Source organism: Chiloscyllium plagiosum, chromosome 40, assembly GCF_004010195.1.
Source record: "Chiloscyllium plagiosum isolate BGI_BamShark_2017 chromosome 40, ASM401019v2, whole genome shotgun sequence".
In the NCBI taxonomy this organism is placed as follows: Eukaryota; Metazoa; Chordata; class Chondrichthyes; order Orectolobiformes; family Hemiscylliidae; genus Chiloscyllium; species Chiloscyllium plagiosum.
Genome location: NC_057749.1, coordinates 21,213,838 through 21,239,599, shown reverse-complemented (window position 1 = coordinate 21,239,599; position 25,762 = coordinate 21,213,838). Strand labels below are relative to the sequence as shown.

At 47.4% G+C, this 25,762-nt stretch overlaps 1 protein-coding gene across 1 annotated transcript in view; it reads right to left on the bottom strand.

Annotated features, from left to right (window-relative positions):
- The window catches only part of alpk3a (alpha-kinase 3a), a 48,956-nt gene that overhangs the window by 12,983 nt on the left and 10,211 nt on the right, over nt 1-25,762 (bottom strand). The window contains exons 3-9 of the mRNA XM_043680124.1: nt 10,750-12,850; nt 6,426-6,573; nt 4,774-4,901; nt 3,767-3,802; nt 3,398-3,672; nt 1,594-1,682; nt 1,284-1,492 (exon numbers count right to left, since the gene is read on the bottom strand). Coding sequence (XP_043536059.1) covers nt 1,284-1,492; nt 1,594-1,682; nt 3,398-3,672; nt 3,767-3,802; nt 4,774-4,901; nt 6,426-6,573; nt 10,750-12,850 — 2,986 coding nt within the window. The remainder of the gene's footprint in view (nt 1-1,283; nt 1,493-1,593; nt 1,683-3,397; nt 3,673-3,766; nt 3,803-4,773; nt 4,902-6,425; nt 6,574-10,749; nt 12,851-25,762) is intronic.

The following is a 25,762-nucleotide window of genomic DNA, read 5'->3' as shown; positions in this document are numbered from 1 at the left end:
ACTGTGTTCCGCTTTCCACAGATGGTACCAGATCTACTGAGTTTCTCCAGAATTATCACATCTACCTTTCTTTGTGCTTGGTCAGATCCTAATCAGTGCAGAATTGTTTCCCTGAAGCTCATTGATTCCAGTTGTGCCAGGGCTCCTTGATGCCACACTCGGTCGAGTGCAGCCTTGATGCCGAGGGCTGTCCCTCTCCCCTCCCCTCTGGAATTCAGCTGTTTTGTCCATGCTTGAACTAAAGGGTGCAGTGAGGTCAGGAGCTATGGGGCCCTGACAGAATCCAAACTGGACGTCACGAAGCAGGTTATTGCTGAGTAGGTGCTGCTTGAGAGCACTGTTGATGACACCTTCCATCACTTTACTGATGACTGTGAGTAGATTGATGTGTAATGTTTATGACACAGTATGGGCTGCCTCATTAATTAGTCTATTTTTACACTGTTATAAAGCAGAAAGCAGTGATGACTGGTATTGTCCCTGCATCATGCAGATGTATGAATGATGAGACCAGATTTATATTTGTTGCATAACAGATGGCATGTAAATTACTTTGGATTTACACCACGGTACAGTAACAGTGTGTGATTACAGACCTTACACCTCGGTAAAAATTGGTCTGCGTGCATGTTTTCACCCGGTGAAGAGCTCAGACTGAGGTGAGGAAATATTCCTTCATTCGGAGGGTAATGAACAGGGGAATTCTCAACCACAGAAGGCTATCGCTGAATTCAAGATGGAGACAGATAAATGTTTATAAAAGTATGCGTGGGTATGGGAAGTGGGAATATAGCATTGAGACAAAGGAATAGCCATAATCCTATTGAATAGCAGCACAGGTTTGACGGCCAATTAGCCTTACTCCTGCTTTCAACAGCTCTACCGTCAAGGAATCTCGTTAGCTTTCTATTTCCAGAGTTAGAGAATGTTGTCAAATCCAGGTTACTGGATAGGAGTATCATAGAATGGTAGAATCCCGACAGTGTGAAGCAGGCCACTTAGCCCATTGAGTCCGTACCAACCCTTCAAAGAGCATCCCACCCAGACCCCAACCCCATACCCTTTTCCTGTCACCTTGCATATCCCATGGTCAATCCACCTAGGCTGCACACTATGGGCAATTCAGCATCGCCAATTCACCTAACCTGCACATCGCTGGGACTATGGGAGGGTACCAGAGCATGGGGAGAATGTACAAACTTCACACAGGCCCGAGGGTGGAATCGAACCTGGGTCCCTGGTGCTGTGCTAACCACTGAGCCACTTGTACTCTATAACCATACCTTGTAAGTCAGTTATGAGCAAATTGCCGTTTGTCCATTGGTAGATCCAGTGTTGAAAGGTGTGACACTTCTGCCCAATCTCGGACTCTGAAAGGTTCTTGCCCTTGTCTTCCACGGAGTACCTCGTGAATTGTCCATTCAGATCTTTCTCGATGGTCGCATAAGGGATATTGTTGGCAGGGCGATACAATAGGTACAATGGAATTACCCTGGAAATGGAAACCTGAGTGAAGGACGACTGACTGACAGGAAATCTTGCGTGAACAGCAAAAAGCAAATGCTGGAATGAACTGTGTAGTGTAACACTCACTCTGGTACTGGGCCAAAGGTTTCAACTGCACGAGTCTCAGCCGCAAATATTTTACTGTACTCTCTCGCTGTGTTCTGAAGCTTACATGCCTGAAGATTAGAAAGAAAACCATCAGTCTCACAGCAAACTGCATCAGCACATTCTTCATGATTGCCATGGTAACAGCAATGAAGTCCCACAACTAATGGTTAGTATCACACCACGGGGAATCAAAATGGATGTCCACCCTACCAGAACATTTTTTAAGTAGTTGTTTACAAACTGCAAACAGGGGAAGATTGCATGCATTGTTAATGTGGTCATGGGCTTGTAGTCATGGGAGGATAGATCAAGGAAGTAGTCAGTGTGAGTGATTGGGGATAGTGAGGAAGGGGATTCTGGATTAGAGTGGTGCTGGAAAAGCACAGCAGTTCAGACAGCATCCACGGAGCAGGGAAATCGACGTTACGGACAAAAGCCCTTCATCGGGAATGGCAATAGTGAGGAAGCTAAATTCAATAGTCACCCAGGAGTTTCACTAGGGTCTTCTTAACCACCAACGTAGCTATAGTTCCAGAGGAGCACGGCAGTGTCATCTCATTAGACAGAGACAGTCTTACGTGAGAGTCACCCCACCTCAGGCAAGGGGAGAGGGTGAGATGGAGAGTCCTCAATGGTAACCTCAGCTGGTGATGGGCACTGTACCCAACCTCCATCGCAATCCAGCCAACTGAACTAAGCTATGTCCTGTGAAACTTGAAAGGGTTTGGAAAAGATTCACAAGGATGTTGCCAGGGTTGGAGGGTTTGAGCTATAGGGAGAGGCTGAATAGGCTGGGACTGTTTTCCCTGGTGTGTTGGAAGCTGAGGGTTGACCTTATAGAAGTTTATATGAGGAGCATGGATAGGATTAATCATAGAATTCCCTACAGGGTGAAAATAGACCATTAGGCCCAACAAGTCCATTCTGAACCTCCAAAGAGTAACCCAGCCATTCCCTAACTCTATTACTCTATATTTACCCCTAACTAATGCACCTAACCTACACGTCCCTGAACACTATGGGCAATTTCCCATGGCCAATCCACCTAACCTGCGCATCTTTGGACTGTGGGAGGAAACCGGAGCGCCCAGAGGAAATCCACACAAACATGGGAAGAACGTGCAAACTCCACACAGACAGTCACTTGAATTTGGAATCAAACCTGGGTCCCTGACGCTGTGAGGCAGCAGTGCTAACCACTGAGTCACCATGCCATCCATAAGTAGCCAAGGTATTTTCCCTGTGGTGGGAGTCCTAAACTGGAGGGCACAGGTTTAGGATGAAAGGGAAAAGAGTCAAAAGAGACCTAGGGGGCAACGTTTTCACACAGAAGGTGGTGCGTATATGGAATGAGCTGCCAGAGGAAGTGGTGGAGGCTGGTACAATTACAACATTTAAAAGGCATCTGGATAGGTATATGAATAGGAAGGGTTTGGAGGGATATGGGCAAATTGCTAATAAATGGGGCTAGATTGGGTTAGGATATCTGGTTGGCATGGACGAGTTGGGGCTGAAGGGTCTGTTTTCATTTGTACATCTCTGTGACTCTATAAGTAAGTTGGAACTAGTGAAATCTCTGGGGACTCGTGCTAACTCGGAGTCAGAGACTTTTGCAGGGGAGTGGGGTATTTAAATGTGCCAATTCGCACAGGGGTTGGGTTTGCCCATGGAATCCTGCCAACGACCGGGGGTCATCCACCCAGTCTCCAACAAACTGGAGGTGACAATTTCCACAGGAATTCCCAGGCACAGTTAACCGTCGTCACAGAGTGGGACTCCTTACCTGCATCGTGATGTCATGGTTTCTGGCAATAAGGCTGTTTTCCTTTTTGGTCCCATAAGAAATGCATTTCTGAACTTTGATAATGCACGTGGCACCGGACTCGAATATTGGCTCCAACCCGTAGATGACCTTCACCTGGTTGGCTTTATAGTGTACTCCACTGCCAAAGTGTGGCTCCTTCATCATAATTCTGCCAAAGAGCTTGTTGCCCAAGAAACCTGCATCAGTAAGACCCTTGGTGATCAACATCGGCGTCATCTCAATCTCTTCGCCCACTGTAAGAGAGAACCAGCCGTATGGCATTATACACGATCACCGGGATCATGTTTATTGGCAAAATGTCACCAATTGAGGGGGTTGCTTCCTTACCTTCAATTTCCTCTCTTGGATTAAATCCCGACAACACTGCGGTGATAAACAAACCAGTTAGATTTTCACTCAAAACGCAGCAATACTTTACACAACTGGCACAGATAAACGAAACAAGACGCCCCTCCCCCGCCTGTCATGTTCCCCAATCCCTGCCGGAAATATGCCTGAGGGGCCAGTCGATCGCAGGAACACAGCTGCCCGATTTGCACACGGCAAGCTCCGACAGACAACAAGTGGCCAAACAGCCTGGGCTCCTCGCTGACTGGGAGCTGAGGGTGCTGGGGCGAATTCCACTACTTTCTTGTGAAATAGATCCGAGGGTTATCTCTCATACCCCACCCGACTCCACAAACCCGCCTTTGTCCCACGTCCCCAAACACGTCCTCTTAGAAGAAGCTGAGGAAGTGAGGCCTGGAGTTGGAAAGAATGACAGGTGACCTTATTAAGACACGAGATGGTTAGGGAGCTTGACAGGGTGGCTGCTTCTGGGAACATCTAGGACCAGAGGGGCATCATCACAGAATAAAAGGTCACCCATTTCAAACCGAGATGAGGAGGAATTACTTCTCTCAGAAGTGATTGTGAATCTGTGGAATTCTTTACCTCAGAGGGCCTTTGAAGATTTTTTTAATAATAATTTGCAATAGTTTTGGGTCATTTGGTATATTCAAGGCTGAGAGAGATTTTTAATCAGTAAGGGGACCAAAGTTTTGGGGATAAGGCAGGAAGGTGGGGTTGAGGATTATCGAATCAGCCACGGTCGCATTGTGCAGACCCGACAGGCTGAATGGCCATCTTCTGCACCGCCATCAGAAATCTGTCAGCGACAGATTTAAAATGAACAACTGAAGGACGGAGTGCCCCAGCACCCTTCGTGGGCCATGCAGCTGCGAAGCTCTGAGGGACGGTTTCAGAAGGCTGGTCCTCCCCCCACCCCCTCTCCCTGTTTCTGACGGTTCAGCAGGTGTCTCCCCACACTCCCCCCCCCCGCCCCCCTCACTCACCCTCACTGCTGAGGAGGAAGTCAGTGGCATCGGAGCCGTACTCATTCTCCACGACACACCTGTACAGCCCGTGGTCCTTCACTGAGGCCTGTACAATGGCCAGCGACACCTGGCTCTCATCCCCCGCGCTGAAAAATACGTCATGAGCAAACCATGAGACAGCACAGGATGCAACTAGAAAGCAAGATCATTCACTAAAGCGAAGAAATTCTAGCCTAACTTTCTCTCGGACCCAACAAACTGCAAAGCGACTAAAAGCTTCAAGCTCCTCGTCCCTCAGTGGCGATCTTTACATAAAGCATCGACAGCTTGGAGGCTCCGTCCTTCTGAAGTCTTCAAGGCACCAACAACGCGACTGAGTCTGCAGCTCCACGTGAGGGCACAATGTGCGCATTATTGAGAGAACAAGCTGAGCTCGGAGACCTCCCCCACTCCCTCCTTTTTCAGGACAGTGAATGACTGTGCTGCTGTAGAGGAGGGGGGAGAGGCTCCCAATCACACAATCAGGAAGCTGGCTTTTCGGCCCATCAAGTCCACACCAACCCTCTGAAGAGCATCCCAATCCCTACCCTATCTCTGTAATTCCCATGGCCAATCCACCCTAACCTGCACATCTTTGGACTGCAGGAGGAAACTGGATTCTAGATTAGAGTGGTGCTGGAAAAGTGCTCAGCACTGTCCCCATGACCTGTCCTACCTGCCTATCTTCCTTTACACCTATCCACTCCACCCTCCTCTCTGAGCTATCACCTCCATCTCCACCCCCATTCACCTGTTGTACTCTATGCTACTTTCTCACCACCCCCACCCCCCCCTCTCATTTATCTCTCCACCCTGCAGGCACTCTGCCTCTATTCCTGATGAAGGGCTTTTGCCCGAAACGTTGATTTTCCTGCTCCTCGGATGCTGCCTGAACTGCTGTGCTTTTCCAGCACCACTCTAGAATCTGGTTTCCAGCATCTGCAGTCATTGTTTTTACCCTGTGGGAGGAAACTGGACCACCCAGAGGAAACCCATGGGAAGAATGTGTAAACTCCACACAGACAGCTGCCTGAGGCTGGAATCGAACCCAGGTCTCTGGCGCTAGAGACAATAGTGCTAACCACTGAGCCACTGTCTTGCCCCACAGGACCAGATCAGTCCCCTTCTATTAAAATGTAGCCGCAGAATGGCAGGATGCATTAATTACGAGATTTCCCCAATCTGCTGAGGCAAAGTATAGATGTAATATGGAGCTTGGCTGGCACTAATCTACAAGGACCCTCCACCACTGATGGTCAGTAGCTGCAGTGTGTACTACCTATAATATGCACTGCAGAAATTCACCAAAGATCCTCAGACAGCATCTTCCAAATCTCTGATCTTTGCTATTAGGACAAGGGCAGCAGGTACACGGGAAAACCACCTGCAAGTTCCCCTCCGAGCCACTCACCATCCTGACTTGGAAACATATCGCCGTTCTGTCGCTGGGTCAAAATCCTGGAATTCCCTCCCTCAGGGCATTGTGGGTCAACTCACAGCACATGGACTGCAGCGGTTCAAGAAGGCAGCTTACCCTCACCTTCTCAAGGGGCAACTAGGGACAGACTTTAAGCCTCTGCCTCCCTGCCACATTCTCCTAGACAATAGCAGCATCAGCTGGTGGCTGTTACCTTTGTTTCAGCTTGTCCAAGTGAACTCCATCTTTTTGCCACATTATGGTGGACTCGCTCAAAATGTTAAAGAATTGGCACCAGAGTTTGAGATTCCCAGTGGCATCAGAGTATTGTTCCACTCTGATCTTCCGGATCACCTGGGGAGCTACGGAAGACAAAATGCCTGGTCACTGACAGCCCTGACAAACAGGCCTTAGGAATACATGTCAATAACATTTAAGACTTTTTTGGCCAAGTGCTGGCAAATGGGGATGGGTAGATGCAGGAGGGACGGACTGCTTCTTCTGCGCTGTACGACTCTGTCCATGAACCAGTGATCATCGGAACGACAGATCTGACAGTTCCGAGCTGAAAGAAAAACAGGGAGTGCGGGATAAACCCAGCTACTGTGGTGAGAGAAACAGAGTAAACATTTTGAGTCCAGTATGGCTCTTCTGCAACTCGGAGGCTTTGAAACACTGTGTCTGCTGAGTTTCTCCAGTGTGTTACACAGCAAGGATCAGTGCTGGGTCCACTGCTTTTCATCAGTTATATAAATGATTTGGATGAGAATATAGGAGGTATATTTAGTAAGATTGCAGACCACACCAAAATAGGTGGTGCAGTGGACAGCAAAGATGGCCAATGGGCTGAGGAGTGGCAGATTGGGCTCAATTTAGATAAATGTGCATTGCTGCATTTTGGAAAAGCAAATCAGGGCAGGACGTATGCACTTAACGGTAAGGTCCTAGGGAGTGTTGCTGAACAAAGAGACCTTGGAGTGCAGGTTCATTGCTCCTTGGAAGTGGAATCGCAGGTAGATAGGATAGTGAAGAAGGCATTTGGTATGCTTTCCTTTATTGGTCAGAGTATTGAGTACAGGAGTTGGGAGGTCCTGTTGCGGCTGTACAGGACATTGGTGAAGCCGCGTTTGGAATATAATATACAATTCTGGTCTCCCTTCGATAGGAAGGCTTTTGAGACAGTGCATAAAAGATTTACAAGCGTTGCCAGGATTGGAGGATTTGAGCTATATGGAGAGGCTGAACAGGCTGGGGCTGTTTTCCCTGGAGCGTCAGAGGTTGAGGGGTGACCTTATAGAGGTTTATAAAACCGTGAGGGGCATGGAATAGGGTAAATAGACAAAGTCTTTTCCCTGGGGTGGGAAAGTCCAGAGCTAGAGGGCATAGGTTTAGGGTGTGAGGGGAAAGATATAAAACAGACTTAAGGGGCAACTTTTTCATGCAGAGGGTGGTGCGTGTATGGATTGAGCTGCCAGAGGAAGTGGTGGAGGCTGGTACAATTGCAACATTTAAAAGACACTTGGAAGGGTTTAGTGGGATATGGGCCAAATACTGGCAAACGAGACTAGGTTATAGAACATAGAACAGCACAGTACAGGCCCTTCGGTCCTTGATGTGTGCTGGCCTTTTATCCTACTCCAAGATGAAACTAACCTACATACCCTTCATTTTACTATCCTCCATGTGCCGATCCAAGAGTCACTCAAATGTCCCTAATGTATCTGACTCTACCCCCACCGCTGGAAGTACATTCCACACACCCACCATTCTCTGAGTAAAGAACCTACCTCTGACATCTCCCCTAAACCTTCCTCCCATCACCTTAAAATTATGCCCCCTCGTGATAGCCATTTCTGCCCTGGGAAATAGTCTTCTATCTATACCTCTCATCATCTTGTACACCTCTACCCAGTCACCTCTCCTTCTTCACTCCAATGAGAAAAGCCCTAGCTCCCCCAAACTTTCTACATAATTCATACCCTCCAGTCCAGGCAACATCCTGGTAAATCTCCTCTGCACCCTCTCTAAAGCTTCCACATCCTTCTATAATGAGGCGACCAGAACTGAACACAATACTCCAAGTGTTGTCTAATCAGGGCTTTATAAAGCCGCAGCATAACCTCGCGGCTCTTAAACTCAATCCTGCTGCTAATAAAAGTCAACACACTATATGCCTTCTTAACAACCCTTTCAACTTGAGTGGCAACTTTGAGAGATCTATGGAAATGGACCCCAAAATCCCTGTTCCTCCACACTGCCAAGAATCCTGTCTTTAACCCTGTAATCTGCATTCAAATTCAACCTTTCAAAATGAATCACTTCACACTTTTCCAGGCTGAACTCCATCTGCTACTTCTCAGCCCAGCTCTGCATCCTGTCAATGTCCTGTTGCAACCTACAACAGCCCTCCACACTATCCACAACTCCACCAACCTTCTCGTCATCGGCAAACCCTTCCACTTCCTCATCCAAGTCATTTATAAAAATCACAAAGAGCAGAGGTGCCAGAACAGATCTCTGTAGAACACCACTGGTCACCGAGCCCCAGGCTAAATACTTTCCATTTACGACCACCCTCTGTCTTCTGTGGGCCAGCCAATTCCGTATCCAGACAGTCAACTATCCCATGCCTCCTTATTTTCTGAATGAGCATACCAAGGGGAACCTTATTAAAAGCCTTGTTAAAATCCATGTACATCACACCCACTGCTCTCCTTCATCCATGTGTTTTGTCACATCCTCAAAGAATTCAATAAAGTTTGTGAGGCATGATCTGCCCCTCACAAAGCCGTGCTGACTATCTCTAACCAAACTATGGTTTTCTAAATAATCATAATCCTGTCTCTCAGAATCCTCTCCAATATTTTGACCCCCACCGATGTACGACTGACTGGTCTGTAATTTCCACGATTATCCCTATTCCCTTTCTTAAACAAGGGAATAACATTTGCCACCCTCTAATCATCCAGTACTGCTCCAGTGGACAGTGAAGATGCAAAGATCATTACCAAAGGCGCAGCAATCTCTTCCCTCACTTCCCATGGTAACCTTGGGTATATCCTGTCTGACCCAGGGGACTTATCTATCTTCATGTTTTTCAAAATTTCCAGCACATCCTCCTTAACATCAACCTGTCCGAGTGTATCAACTTGCTTCACGCTGTCCTCATAAATGACCAGGTCCCTCTCACTAGTGAATACTGATGCAAAGTATTCATTAAGGACATCCCCTACCTCCCCAATTCCAGGCACAAGTTCCCTCCACTATCCCTGATCGGCCCTACCCTCTCTCTGATCATTCTCTTGATACTCACATAAGTGTAGAATGCCTTTGGGATTTCCTTAATCCTTCCCGCCAAGGCTTTTTCATGCCCCCTCCTAGCTCTCCTAAATCCATTCTTCAATTCCTTCCTGGCTACCTTGTAACCCTCTAGAGCCCTGTCTGATCCTTGCCTCCTCAACCTTAAGTAAGCTTCCTTCTTCCCCTTGACTAGATGTTCCACATGGCTCCTCCCTACCTTTTATCTTAGCCTGCGTGGCACACCCTCCTCATTCCTGAAGAAGGGCTTATACCCGAAACGTCGATTCTCCTTCTCCTTTGATGCTGCCTGACCTGCTGCACTTTTCCAGCAACACATTTTTAAGCTCTGATCCCCAGCATCTGCAGTCCTCACTTTCTCCTAGATGTTCCACATCCCTTGTTACCCAAGGTTCCTTCACCCTACCATCCCTTCCTTGCCTCAGTGGGACAAACCTATCCAGCACTCGCAGCAAGTGCTCCGTAACAACTTCCACATTTCTGTTGTACATTTCCCTGAGAACATCTGCTCCCAATTTATGCTCCACAGTTCCCACCTAATAGCATTGTAATTCTCCCTCCCCCAATTAAATAATTTCCCATACCTTCTGCTCCTATCCCTCTCCATGACTATAGTAAAGGTCTGGGAGTTGTGATCACTATCACCGAAATGCTCTCCCACCGAAAGATCTGACACCTGACCTGGTTTGTTGCCAAGCACCAAATCCAATATGGCCTCCCCTCTCGTCGGCCTGTTGAACCAGGAATCCTTCCTGGACACGCCTGACAAAATCTGCTCCATCCAAACTATTTACATTAAGGAGGTTCCAATCAATATTAGGGAAGTTGAAGTCACCCATGGCAACAACCCTGTTACATCTGCACCTTTTTAAGGTTAGTGTTAGGTTCAGGTTTAGGGTTAAGGTTAGCATTAGGTTTAGCATTAGGATTAAGGTCAAGGTTAGTGTTAGGGTTAGTGTAATGCGTGAGTTCAGTCCCATTAGAAGGTGCAGTCAAAGGAAGTGGAGGACTGTCAGATCAGCCATCATCTCATTGAATGGCAGAGCAGACTTGATGGGCTGAATGGCCTACCTCTGTTCCTATATCTTATGGTTTTATGGGAAATAAAGTCTGCTAACCCCCATAACACACAGTCACTTCAGTTCATCAACCCAAACTCATTGACACAGGTCCTTGTTACACATACCAACTTAATCTGGAGGTTTAATTCACCTCCTTACCTTTGAAGAGATTCTTTGTCAGTTTGCTCTCTTCGGTTTTCACTTCAGTTTTAACTGAGCCAGCTTTGGCATCTTTGGTCGTCACTCCTCTGGGCGTTGGGGAGCTTCCACTTTCATCCTCGGCTTCCCTGTGAGGCCTGGGCACCTCGAGGGTGGCCATCCTGCGCGGTGTGGTTGGCGATCGTGGCTCTGTCAGTGCTGCCTGCTGGGGGGCAGCAGGGGCCTGCAGGAGAGGCCCGCTCCTCCTGGGCGCCAACAGGAACGGGCTGGGCCCTTCGTCCGGGTGGTCGGTGCCCGCCTGCTGGATTCTCTTCACCCCCTCCTCCTTCTTTGGCTGCGCTGGCATCAGAAGCGGGGTAGGGCCTCCCCCTTCGGCCTCTTCAGGCAGCCTGGAGCGGGGCAGGAAGATTTTGCGACGGGCACCAGCAGCTAGCTCTGCCGGAGTGGCTGATGGGATAGCGGGGGTGCTATCACTGACCGTCACCCGGGAACCCGAGGCTGGGAGAGGGGGCGCTGAGGTCATATCCTTCTGAAGGGCCTCCTCATCCTCAATCTTCGCTGCCACTATCTCGTCCTTAAACACCTTAGTGTCCACTACGATGGATGGCACTTGGCTAACCTCTGGCCCATGGGTAAGGAAGATGCTCTTTGTGACTTGTGAGTCACTGGTTGATGGTATACCATCAGTCCTCGGTGTTACTGGTTCTGGAACGGGCATCACTTCACTATCCGGAGTGTGCAGCACTTCCAGAATATTATTCCCATGGCTGGGATCCCCCTCCACCACGCTCCTCTCGCCTGCCAGTCCCTCCAGACATGGGGCTGTGTTCTTGGCCGGTTCACCTTCAGTGGATGATAAATCCGCCATGCCCTGTCCTTCCTCAGCGTCGTCGAGTCTACTGACGTCTGGAAGAGCCGGCGTACCTGGGACTTCCGGCCCCTCGGTTAAATTCAGCTCCGTACGGAAAAGGCACGGATCTTCCAGAGGCTCCTCTGCTGCTCCTCTACTTGGGGGTAGAGACAATGGTGTGCCCGGGGGGTGGTTGGATTCGGGAGTGCTTGGCGGGAGGACGGCAGAGAGGGCAGGACTAATGCCCGTCTCCAAGGATGGCTCCACGGGGAGAGTTGATCCCAGACTGAAGTCTCCCTCAGTGCTGGGTACGGTGCGGCCACCATCTGCCTGAGGGACAGCAGACAGCGGCCCTTCAGAAACCTGGCAACCCTCAGGTCCGACTGGCAGAGAACTGGTAAGGTCCTCCTCTAATGATGTCGGCAAAGGCTGGACCTTCTTTGAGGGGGTAACCCCCAGGGCTGCAAGGCCTTCTGCCTGTGAGCTGGGTTCCACAATCTCTGAGGCATTTGGTGTTGCCTCTGCTTTCCCAGCATCACTGTGAGGCGTCCTGTCGCCCAGCAGGAAGCTGGGAATCTTTAAATAGGAGAGGAACTTTTCCACCAAGTGGGCACCAAAACTGTCAGAGGGAACACTGCGTTGCGCGTGCTCCTCAGCTCCCGCTTCCTCTGCACGGTCAACCTTCAGAAACTCATCGTCACCCTCGGCAACGGCTTCCTCAGACACCTTACTGTCTGTAGACAAGGTGGTGTCCGCAGCACTAGCCTGGACTAAAGGCAAGACTAAATCGCTTAACATTCCTCCCATCAGTGCTGCAGGGATGTCTGGTTGGTTCTCTTCAGGGCTCACACTACCTCCAGGATTGGTAGGCTCAGACACATCCAGCAGTGGGAGCTGATCACCTGCATGGCCAGCACCGGTGACCTCCATCGCCTCCGTTCCTGTCTCAAGGGCCAGAACGTCCTGGCAGACGGGCTGAACCAGCTGGTTTCTCCTCTCTGCGGTCAACTGGGCTTCCATGTTGCTCGGGGGCAGGAGCACATCCTCGTCGGTGGAATCTCTCAGCTCTGGCTGCGTGCCTTCCGACGTCGTGGTCTCGGGTGTACGGGGCTCGTCTGAGGTATCTGTGGGCTCAGAGGTGCTCAGGAAATCTAATTTCTCCCACTCACTGTTCAAGGAACAAACACTGTCACCAGTACTCTCTGAGACGGGCGAGATGTCATATTGCATCTGGTTCTTACCCTCCACAGCCTGAAGAAGGAAGAAAAAGGGATGAAATTCTAAACCAGGAACATTATTGTCACCATAACACTGACTAATACAGGATTAGGTAGCTGAGGATACTCTCAGAGTAGGCCACACACACCCCACATCCATGGATCCTGGTACCTTTCTGTACTTTAGTGTGTTGGATGCTTACTAAGTAATGTTTAGTCAATGTTGCATTTGGTTTGTTTGTTACAGGAAAAGACTGTGAAATCTGGTGTGATTATTCCTTTGTGACACTGGGAAAAATCAGTTCTCTTTTTAAATAAAAATTCATGGCCTCTGAGGGACGGTTAACGAGGTTAAGGAGGGGTGGGGTTAGATTCTTCCTTTACTGGACACGGTACCTAGTGTGACATGAATTTGTTCAGCACTGAGTGGGTCAAACCTGGGTCTGACACAGGTCTGCTGCAGTGACAATGCAAGTCAGGGACGCTGCTGGCATCCAGGTAGGCTCAGTGTGAGTGAGATCAAGCAAACGGCACGAGGGCTGCAGTCCCTGAGCTGGATGTGTGCTCCTGAGCACGCATTCTCCATCACAATGGGAGTGTCCAGTACAGCCTGAGGGGTAGCACTGAAGTGCAGACGCCGGACTGTAACTGGATTGGAACAGTGCACTGAAGTCTCTTAAAGGCTGTCACAGTCAGGTGCCAGCGTCCATGGATGTGAGGTGTGTGTGGCTGGTGCCTATGGAGGGTGCTCTGAGATACTGGTGCCCTGTATCCAATATGGCGTACAAGCAGTGAGCTGAATACAACAGCAGCCTGCTCCAGTTTCCACACCGAGAATTCTCCATGTCTAGCCCCGGAGAAGGAAGCTAAATATTAACGAGTTGAGTCGGGTCATTAACACGGCATTTAACACACAGTACCCCCCATGACCTGGCAGCTGCCCAGTGAGAAACACCTCCACAAACATGAAAGATGCAGCGAGATGGCACTGAGCTCAAGGTGGGCCACACCAGGAGTTCCTGTTTAATTATGGCACAAATCTCAGCGTAGCCCACATCCTGCCAACCCCCCCCAACCATCTCCCCGACCCAACGATTCTCCGACACCACCCCGAGCAGCGCTGCAATAATTCCTGGCCAATATTTATCTCTCAACCAACACCACAAAGACAGATAGCCAGTCGGTTCTTGCCTCGCTGCTTGTGTCTGAATTGGCCGCTGTGTTTTATTCATGACAGCAAGGAATTCATCAGGACACTAAAGCTCTTCAAGGTGGTTGTGAAAATGGCCAAACGAATGGAAAGATTTATTTTAAAAACTGGTTGGTTTAGGATGATGGCAGAATGATCTGATTGGGTGTGGAGAGGTTTCCTCAAACCCAAACTGACTGCAACTTTGCCTGTCAGGAGACGAGCAGGAGGCTGGGAGAACACAGCAAGCCAGGCAGCTTCAGGAGGTGGAGAAGTCATCGTTTCAGGTGTAACCCTTCTTCAGGACTGGGGGTGAGTGTGGGGGGAGTTGCAGATAAAACAGGGAGGTGGTCGAAGTGGTGAGGTAGGGATAGGTGAACACAGGTAGAGGGCACGGCCTGGTTGGTCAATGGGAGGGATGAATCCAATTGGAAGCTGGAAGGAAGGGTTGATCAGAGGAATGGAAGGGAGTGGGAGGGGCTTGGAAGGGAGTCAGGGGATAGGAAGGGAGGTTATTTGAAATCGGAGAACTCAATGTAGACTCCTCCGGCCTGTAAGCTGCCCAGGGGGTAGTTAAGGTGTTGTTCCTCCAATTTGTGGTCCGATTTGCTGTGGTAATGGAGGAAGCCAATGATGGTCATGTTGGAAAGGGAGTGGGAAGGAGAATTAAAATGGGTGGTGACTGAGAGATCCGGTTCAGATCTGCAAGGCCAGCTGAGATGCTCAGCGAAACATGCCCTGAGGTTACTTTGCCAGGGCTCTCTCTGGGGCACTGCACTCTATGTCAAATCCTACTTTGAAGTCCAGGGGTAGCTCCTTCACGCCTCACTTTTGCAATTCGGCTCAAATCCACGTTTGGACTAAAGCAGCTGAGTGCTTTAAACTAAATGCAAACTGAGCATCAGTCAATAGCTTACAGAATCACGGAACAGCACAGCCATTCAGCCAATCATCACTGTGCTAACTCATTGGAAAGACCAATGAATTAGTCCCAATCCTGTGCTCTCCCCACAGCCTTTTCCCTTAAAGCAAGCATCTACTTTCCTTTTGAAAGTTACGATTGAATCTGCTTCCTTTAGAATTTCAGCCGGATCGGTCCAGATGGTAGGAAAGTGCATTGATAGCAATGTAGCACACTCCTGTCATCACTGTGCTGACAATGAGAGTAGGCTTACTGGATGTGAATTGATTAAGTTGGATTTATTTGGCCTCAGTGCACAAAACATACCTGGCAAATTTCCCCAATTATTGGGTAGATGCCAGTATTGCAGCTGTTCTTAAATAGTTTACATTGGGACGTGCAGATAGTGCTGGAGCACAAGTCTTCATTGCAACCGCTGGAGTGTAGTTAGGACTTTGTCTATCTATAATATCAGAAGATATAGGAGCAGAAATAGGCACAGAGCAGAGAAACAGACCCTTCAGTCCAACTAGTCCACGCCAACCATTTTCCTAAACTAAACTAGTCCCACCCTCCTGCACTTGGCCCATTCCCTCTAAACATTTCCTATTCATGTACTCTACTCATCCAAATGTCTTTTAAACGTTGTAACTGTGTCCACATCCACCACTTCCTCTGGAAGTTCATATCCACACAGGAACCAATCTCTGTGTAAAAAAAGTTGCCCCTCTTGTCCTTTTCAAATCTTTCTCCTCTCACCTTAAACCTAAGCCCTCCAATTTTGAACTCTCCCACCCCAGGCCATTCGCCCTACCCATGTCCCTCATGATTTTATAAACCTCTATAAGGTCACCCTGCAACCTCCTACCCTCTCGTGAAAACAGTCCCAGCCTATCCAGCCTCACCTTATAACTCAAACCCTCCATTCCCGGCAACATCCTGGTAAATCCTTTCTGAACATTCCTTATTTTAATAACATCCTTCCTACAGCAGGGTGACCCCATCGAGTCTGTTCCACCATTCAATCATGGCTGATGTATTTCTCAATGCAGATCTCCTGCCTTCTCCCTGTAACCCTTCATCACTTTACACTCCAGGCCACTCCTTGACAATCCAATGGAGCACATCAAATCGGCTGAAGGCTGGGACCCAGAGGCTGCAAGCGAAGGGTCGTATACTCTACACTCGGAGCTAAGAGGCTTTCAAATCCTTTGAGCATATCTTTCACTATCATAACCTGGACTCTGCCATCTCTGGGGATGGGGGGGGTGTATCGAGGTTCCTCCTCGTGATGGGATGGGCCTGCAGCGTTTCGATTGGGTCTATTGGCTGTGGGATTGTTTAGCTCTAGGTGCATCATGCCGCTTCACTGTTTAGAATGCACATAATCCTCCACTGTCACTTCACCAGGATGGGCCCTCATCATCAGATATGTATGGCCGACTAAAGCAGAGAGGTTTTCTATTCTGATGGTGATACAGGGATGGGAATACCCAAGGCCAGCAGGTTACAGATGGGACTCGGATACAATTCACCCGCTGCTTAAACTATTCACCTCCGGTGGAGACCCAATTTTGATCTGCCAGGTCTATTCCGAATCTGTATCGTTTAGCATGGTGGTAGTGCCACACGACACAATGGAGGGTGTCTTCGATGTGATGACAGAAGTTGGTCTCCACAAGGATGAGGAAATGTGGAAGCTTTCCAGGGGCCACTGCTTCCGAACCTGCCCAGCTCTATATCAGCTCCTCATCGTTCTGACCTGCCATGGCTTGGCTGGTACTCTGAGAGTCGCCACTAGAGGGAGCTCCCCCTGGTGTTGGCACATGGTAAATAGAACATAGAAAAGTACAGCACAGAACAGGCCCTTGGGCCCACGATGTTGTGCAGAGGATTATTCCTAATCTAAAATAAAATAACTTAACCTATGCACCCCTCAACTCACTGCTGTCCATGTGCATGTCCAGCAGTCGCTTAAATATCGCTAATGACTCTGCTTCCACCACCACCACCGCTGGCAACGCATTCCATGCATTCACAGCTCTCTGTGTAAAGAATCTACCTCTGACGTCCCCTCTATACCTTCCTCCTAATATCTTCAAACTATAACCCCTCATGCCAGCCAATCCTGCACTGGGGAAAGGTCTCGGACTTCAGGGTTAACGGGGCTGGGGAATGCCTTCATTATGCTTAGATAATCGATGCATGATGTATTCAGGCTTAGATATCTTTAATCAAGATGTGCACCGCTGGTGTAGGTGGGACGTGAACCTGGAGCTCTTAGTTCAGAGGTAGGGGCACTACCACTGCACCAGAAGAGCCCTTTCAGCTTTATGCTTATCATACCCAGCCACTTATACAAATGAGGGGCTTTCTACACTATCTCAGAGGGTTGTTAAGTCTCCACTACAATGCTGTGGGACTAGAGTCAAATATAGTGCTGGGTATTAAGACCAATGGATTTCCTTCCTAAAACCATTTGGATTTTTACAGGAATGCAACAGTTTTATGATGATTAATTGGCACTGACTTTTTTTTAATTTCCAGATCTATTTTCAATCTTTTTTTAAACTGAATTAAAACTCAGAGATTGCCCACAGTCAGATGTGAACTCAGATTCTCGGAATAATTCATCCAAGCCTCAGAGGCATAGACCGTAGGGAAATAGATGGTGATATCGTGAAAAATTTCCTTATTACAGAGGAGGAAGTGCTGGATGTCTTGAAACGCATAAAGGTGGATAAATCCCCAGGACCTGATCAAGTGTACCCTAGAACTCCGTGGGAAGCCAGAGAAGTGATTGCTAGGCCTCTTGCTGAGATATTTGTATCATCGATAGTCACAGGTGAGGTGCTGGAAGACTGGAGGTTGGCAATCGTGGTACCACTGTTTAAGAAAGGCGGTAAAGACAAGCCAGGGAACTATAGACCAGTGAGCTTGACATCGGTGGTGGGCAAGTTGTTGGAGGGAATCCTGAGGGACAGGATGTACATGTATTTGGAAAGGCAAGGACGGATTAGGGATAGTCAACATGGCTTTGTGTGTGGGAAATCATGTCTCACAAACTTGATTGAGTTTTTTGAAGAGGTAACAAACAGTACTGATGAGGGCAGAGCAGTAAATGTGATCTATATGGGCTTCAGTAAGGCGTTCGACAAGGTTCCCCATGGGAGACTGATTAGCAAGGTTAGATCTCATGGAATACAGGGAGAACTAGCCACTTGGATACAGAACTGCTCAAAGTTAGAAGACAGAGGGTGGTGGTGGAGGGTTGTTTTTCAGTCTGGAGGCCTGTGACCAGTGGTGTGCCACAAGGATTGGTGCTGGGTCCACTACTTTTCATCATTTATATAAATGATTTGGATGCGAGCATAAGAGGTACAGTCAGTAAGTTTGCAGATGACAGCAAAATTGGAGGTGTAGTGGACAGGGAAGGAGGTTACCTCAGATTATAAAGGGATCTTGATCAGATGGACCAATGGGCTGAGGAGTCGCAGATGGCGTTTAATTCAGATAAATGTGAGGTGCTGCATTTTGGGAAAGCAAATCTTAGCAGGACTTATACACTTAATGGTAAGGTCCTAGGGAGTGTTGCTGAACAAAGAGACCTTGGAGTGCAGGTTCATAGCTCCTTGAAAGTAGAGTCGCAGGTAGATAGGATAGTGAAGGTGGCGTTTGGTATGCTTTCCTTTGTTGGTCAGAATATTGAGTAAAGGAGTTGGGAGATCATGTTGCAGCTGTACAGGACATTGGTTAAACTACTATTGGAATATTGTGTGCAATTCTGGTCTCCTTCCTATCGGAAGGATGTTGTGAAACTTGAAAGGGTTCAGAAAAGATTTACAAGGATGTTGCCAGGGTTGGAGGATTTGAGCTATAGGGAGAGGCTGAACAGGCTGGGGCTGTTTTCCCTGGAGCATCGGAGGTTGAGGTGTGATGTTATAGGGTTTTATAAAATCATGAGGGGCGTGGATAGGATAAATAGGCAAAGATTTTCCCTGGGGTCAGGGATTCCAGAACTAGACGGCATAGGTTTAAGATGAGAGGGGAAAGATATAAAAGAGACCTAAGGGGCAACGTACATCTCTATGACTCTATGACTCTATAAGTAAATTGTGATGAAGCTCACGCAGTGTCGATGTTCAGTCAGACCGAACATTTTGACAGTTACACAGCCAGAAAGCTGCTCTTAATTCCAACAATACGTGCTGGAGAAACTCAGCCAATCTGACAGCCCCTGTCCAAAAAGAAACCGAGTTAACGTTTTGAGTCCAGTTTGATGTTTCTTCAGAACAGAAGCTGAAACGTTGACTCTGATTCTCTCACCACTGATATCGCCAGACCTGCTGAGTTTCGCCACCACATTCTGCTTCTATTTCCAATTCCCGGCATTCTCCAGTAATTTGCTTTCATTTGTGTAGCTTTTAACTATTTTGCCTCATTTCTCAATCCAAGGATCTTGTGTTTTGACTGTGCAGAAAGCTTAAATAGTGTAAATATAATATAGAGAAAGTTATCAACGTTTGTTAGGGAAATGTGGTAGACCATTCAGCACAGACGAATTAAAAGCATGATGTGGAGATGCCGGTGTTTGACTGGGGTGTACAAAGTTAAAAATCATACATCAGGTTATAGTCCAACAGGTTTAATTGGAAGCACGAACTTTCGGAGCGCAGCTCCTTCATCAGGTGGTTAGGGTCAAAGAGTCACAGAGATGTACAGCATGGAAACAGACCCTTCAGTCCAACCCGTCCATGCCGACCAGATATCCCAACCCAATCTACTCCCACCTGCCAGCACCCGGCCCATATCCCTCCAAACCCTTCCTATTCATATACCCATCCAAATGCCTCTTTCAATGTTGCAATTGTACCAGCCTCCACCACATCCTCTGGCAGCTCATTCCATACTAAAAGCAGACAGACCTGCAGTCTCTGGTCTAGGCAGTGATACAGCCACGCCAAAGCTGAAGCTTATGTTGCTTGAGTTTAGATTGGATAGCAGATGAGAAACACGAGTCACAGTTCAGAAATTAAAATACTGCATTTGCTAATTCTTGGTGAGACGAAACATTCCTGACATTTGGCCACTTGACCTCAATATTTGGATCTTGTCATTAGAATACATGCCTGCAGCTGGAACAATAAATCCCAAAGTGCTTACAAATGTCTATTCTTAGCTGCAGTTTAATTTTTCACCCTTCCTCTTGCGAGTTATTCTTATTTGAATGATCATGGTTGTTTGTCAAATGTCTGGAAAGACAACTGTTATCTCTCTATTATAGAAACCAGAGTCGCTTCTTGTGAAATTCCTTATTTAATACCAATGGATGGTAAGGCTGACAGAATTAGCTATCTTTGTGATACTTGATGAACGATTCCTCATTAGCTATCTGTGTTTGAAACTTCTAGTATTGTCATTTGGAAAGCACTCAGCATACCTGGTGACAGACAGATTGCAATGCTCGTGCTCTCTCTCTCTCTCTCTCTCTCACCCAGCCTCGGACCTTTCACCACAGGGAGGCGATAGCCTGGTATCGCTAGACTATTAATCCAGGAAACTTGGCTCATGTTCCGGGGCTTATGCCCGAAACATCGAATCTCCTGCTCCTCAGATGCTGCCTGACCTGCTGTGCTTTTACAGCCCCACACTCTCAACTCTGATCTACGGTCCTCACTTTCCCCTGATGCGCGACATGGTGACTCAGTGGTCAGCACTGCTGCTGCATAGCGCCAGGGACCCAGGTTCAATTCCACCCTCGGCCAACTGTCTGTGTGGAGTTTGTACATTCTCCCCGTGTCTGCGTGGGTTTCCTCCGGGTGCTCCGGTTTCCTCCCACAATCTAAAGATGTGCAGGTCAGGGTGAATTGGCCATGCTAAATTACCCATAGTGTTCAGGGATGTGTAGGTTATGTGCATTAGTCAGGGGAAAATATAGGGGAATGGGTCTGGGTGGGTCACTCTTCGAACAGTCGGTGTGGACTTATTGGGCCGAAGGGCCTGTTTCCATACTGAAGGGATTCTATAAGCTAATGTTCTGGGGAACCTGTGTTCAAATCCTGCCATGGCAGAATTGGAATTCAATTTTTAAAATTCTGGAATTAAGAATCCACTGATAACCATGAATCCATTGTTGGAAAAATCCATCTGATCCACTATGACCTTCCTTTACAGAAGGAGATCTGCCATTCTTACCTGGCCTGCCCTACATGTGACTCCGGACCCACAGCAATGGGGTTGACTCTCAAGTTCTCTGGGCAATTAGCGATGGGCAATAAATGCCAGTCTTACCAATGGCACCCTCATCCCATGAGTGATTAAGGAGTAAAAGATCATTAAACACTGTCAAAGCTCTGTTGTCCCTTCTCACACCAGGTCCCAGCCACTCCTGTGCTCACTGACCTGCAATGGTGTCTGGTCCAGCAACAGTTCATTTTAAAATTCTCATCCTTGTTTTAGAAATCCATCCCTTCCCACACCTCTCCCTACCTTAATCACCTCCATAGCCCCACATCCTTCCAAGACAGTCTGGGGTCCTTCAGTCCCACTTTATTGTAAAATGAATTGAAAACTTTCTTAATGCCTTTATGTAAGATTACGAAGGACCGTGTGCTGGCTATTAATTTTGCTTTAGTCATTCATGGGATGTGGCCATTTATTGCCCATCCCTAGTCACCCCTTGAGAAGGTGAGGGTGACCTGCCATCTTGAACCGCTGCAGTCCACCTGCTGTGGGTAGACCCACAAAGCCATTCGGGAGGGAATTCCAGGAATTTTGACCCAGCGACAGTGAAAGAACGCCGATATATTTCCAAGGTCCGATGGTGAGTAGCTTGGAGGGGAACTGGAAAGTGGCGATGCTCCCGTGTATCTGCTGCCCCTGTACATTCGAGATGGAAGTGGTTGTGGGTTTGATAGATGCTGTCTGAGGATCTTTGGTGAATTATCTGAACATGGCACAGGAGGTCAGAGTCCTGTATCTCCCCTTCCAACTCCATTATGATTTTGCTCCCTTTCCCTCTCCCGATCTCCCCCTCACCTTTGACGGTCTGCATTGTTCTTAGTGGACGGTGCATATAAATTAATCATTCAGAAAACTCGTACAATTGGTGGTTAACAGATAAGAAAAAAACCACAGGTAATTTGGTGATGCAGAATAAAAATGTTCAGTTGTACATAAGAGCCCTCTGATATGAAAATGAATTATATATCGGCTAGCTCATGTGAAGCAGTAGTATGTCCCTATCTCTGTGTCAGAAGGCTTGGATTCAAATCCCATCTGCTCCAGAGGTGTGTAACAGGTTGATTAGTAAATATCTATATGGTGCGCACCTGTGACACTGGGTACAATGTGAGGGAGCTAAGACTGAGCAAGTCGATAAACTCTCTACATAAAGATGCATGTGGTTTGATTTCAAACTCACTGACCAGCTTGGAATCTGTTAATAGTGGTAGCAGCAAATGTTTGCCTGAAGATGGAGGGAGGGAACTGAGATTTCTTTTACACAGAAGATTGTAACTGGAGTTACTGTGCAGAGGAATGGCTGAATTTGAGTGCAAAGTGTTAGTTTATGATTTCCCGCCAGTATTTCATGAAGCTGAACATCACGCAGTGAATGGATAAGAGCGGTTGATGTGTGGATATGGGTAACAACTTTACCAAGAAGACAGTGAGGGGTGACCTTGGCACTGCTATTTCCTATGAGAAGTAAGATCAGAGTCAAGTGTTATTGGAACTAGAGGCTCAGCAATTGAGAACATGAGAAAGATTTGAAAATGCTGATAAATTTTACAGACAAAATTTATAAGAAAAATGATTTGTATGAGGCACGGTCAGGCTTCAGTAAGTGTAGAAATCAGGATGGGTTTTCTGTAGAGGAATACATAATGGAATTTAACACATTATGTTATGTTATTCGTCCATGTGGACTGTCAAATTTCATCGGATTGATACACTTGGGTGTTGGAACATGTTAGCAATGTTTTAAGGCGTATTTTGATAAGACACATGAACATGAAGCAACAGAGTCACAGAGTCATAGAGATGTACAGCACGGAAACAGACCCTTCGGTCCAACCCATCCATGCCGACCAGATATCCCAACCCAATCTCGTCCCACCTGCCAGCACCCGACCCATAACCCTCCAAACCCATCCTATTCATATACCTATCCAAATGACTCTTAAATGTTGTAATTGTACCAGCCTCCACCACACCCTCTGGCAGCTCATTCCATACATGTACCACCCTCTGCGTGAAAACGTTGCCCCTTAGGTCTCTTTTATATCTTTCCCCTCTCACCCTAAACCTATGCCCTCTCGTTCTGGACTCCCCGACCTCAGGGAAAAGACTTTGCCTATTTACCCTATCCAGGCCCCTCATGATTTTGTAAACCTCTATAAGGTCACCCCTCAGCCTCTGACGCTCCAGGGAAAACAGCCCCAGCCTGTTCAGCCTCTCCCTACAGCTCAAATCCTCCAACCCTGGCATCATCCTTGTAAATCTTTTCTGAACCCTTTCAAGTTTCACAACATCCTTCCGATAGGAAGGAGACCAGATTTGCATGCAATATTCCAGCAGTGGCCTAACCAATGTCCTGTACAGCCATAACATGACCTCCCAACTCCTGTACTCCATACTCTGACCAATAAAGGAAAGCATACCAAAAGCCTTCTTCACTATCCTATCCACCTGCGACTCCACTTTCAAGGAGCTATGAACCTGCACTCCAAGGTCTCTTTGTTCAGCAACACTCCTCAGGACCTTACCATTAAGTGTATAAGACCTGCTAAGATTTACTTTCCCAAAATGCAGCACCTCACATTTATCTAAATTAAACTCCATCTGCCACTTCTCAGCCCATTGGCCCATCTGGTCCAGATTCCGACATCTCGCATGGGTAATAATTAGCAGGTCTAAGTAAGGATTAGGAATTGGTGCAGGCTTGGTGGGCCGAAGGGCCTGTTCTTCTGCTTTATTTCATTGTATAATGCGGATAGTAAACAAAGTCAGGTTATGCACTAAATGCTGCATCAAAGGTGTGGTATTTCTCAGTGTGGTTGCCCTGCTGAAAGTGGACTGTATTCAGTTAAAAGTAGACCCAGTTATGTTTCATTAATATCACAAAAAGAAACTAGCAGGCATATTTATGATGCACACTCATGACTGCTTTGGGGGAAGGTTCTGCAGAATTTGAGCAACTTGTGATAAATAAAATGAAGGAATTTAAAGTTTCAGGGGCCTCTAAGTATATAGGATTATATATCAAGCAGAACAAGTCGTGAATGACTTTAGATTAACAATCTCGTTTAGAATTAGCCAGCTCGAGAAATAAGGCCCACACCTCAGAGAATGAGGATCCTGAAGCCAAGATACAACCAGAGCAGTTAAGAAGTTGGATTGATCAGTTAAATTTGTTGTGCTCTCAGAGGAGGTCAGTCACGGCTGATTGGAATTGAGGAACATGTCAAACCATTCCAGAGTCAAAAAAGATCTGGGAGCAAATAAAAGGTTAAAGAAATTAAATTCAGGGAGGTGTGCACTCAGGTTTGCGTGATCCAGGAGATATGGAGCGAGTTATTTTGAGCAATCTTTCACAGGCCAAGCTCCCAGATGGATATTTTACTCTGTCAGAGTTTGTCTCATCCATGGTGGGAGAAGCAGAATAAGTGTTGTCCATTGGCCTGCAAACTCAAGAAGATGAAAAAGGCAACAAAAAGCACCTTAGTTGCAGAAACAATGACAATAGACAATAGATAATAGACAATAGGTACAGGAGTAGGCCATTCTGCCCTTCGAGCCTGCACCACCATTCAATATGATCATGGCTGATCATCCTCAATCAGTATCCTGTTCCTGCCTTATCTCCATAACCCTTGATTCAACTATCCTTGAGAGCTCTATCCAACTCTTTCTTAAATGAATCCAGAGACTGGGCCTCCACTGCCCTCTGGGGCAGAGCATTCCACACAGCCACCACTCTCTAGGTGAAGAGGTTTCTCCTCATCTCTGTCCTAAATGGTCTACCCCGTATTTTTAAGCTGTGTTCTCCGGTTCGGCACTCACCCATCAGCGGAAACATGTTTCCTGCCTCCTTTAATAATCTTATATGTCTCAATCAGATCCCCTCTCCGTCTTCTAAACCCAAGGGTATACAAGCCCAGTCGCTCCAGTCTTTCAGTGCATGGTAGTCCCGCCATTCCAGGAATTGACCTCGTGAACCTACGCTGCACTCCCTCAATAGCCAGAATGTCTTTCCTCAAATTTGGAGACCAGAACTGCACACAGTACTCCAGGTGAGGTCTCACCAGGGCCCTGTACAGCTGCAGAAGAACCTCTTTGCTTCTATACTCAATCCCTCTTGTTATGAAGGCCAGCATGCTATTAGCCTTCTTCACTACCTGCTGTACCTGCATGCTTACCTTCATTGACTGGTGTACAAGAACACCCAGATTTCTCTGTACTGCCCCTTTACCTAAAATGATTCCATTTAGGTAGTAATCTGCCTTCCTGTTCTTGCCACCAAAGTGGATAACCATACATTTATCCACATTAAACTGCATCTGCCATGCATCTGACCACTCACCTAAACTGTCCAGGTCACCCTGTAATCTCCTAACATCATCCTCACATTTCACCCTGCCACCCAGCTGATGAAATTTGCGAATGTTATTGCTAATACCATCTTGTATATCCTGAAGATAGATTGTAAAAAGCTGCGGTCCCAGTACTGATCCCTGCGGTACCCCACTGGTCACTGCCTGCCATTCCAAAATGGAGCCGTTTATCACTAATCTTTGTTTCCTATCAGCCAACCAACTTTCAATCCAAGTTAGTACTTTGCCCCAATACCATGC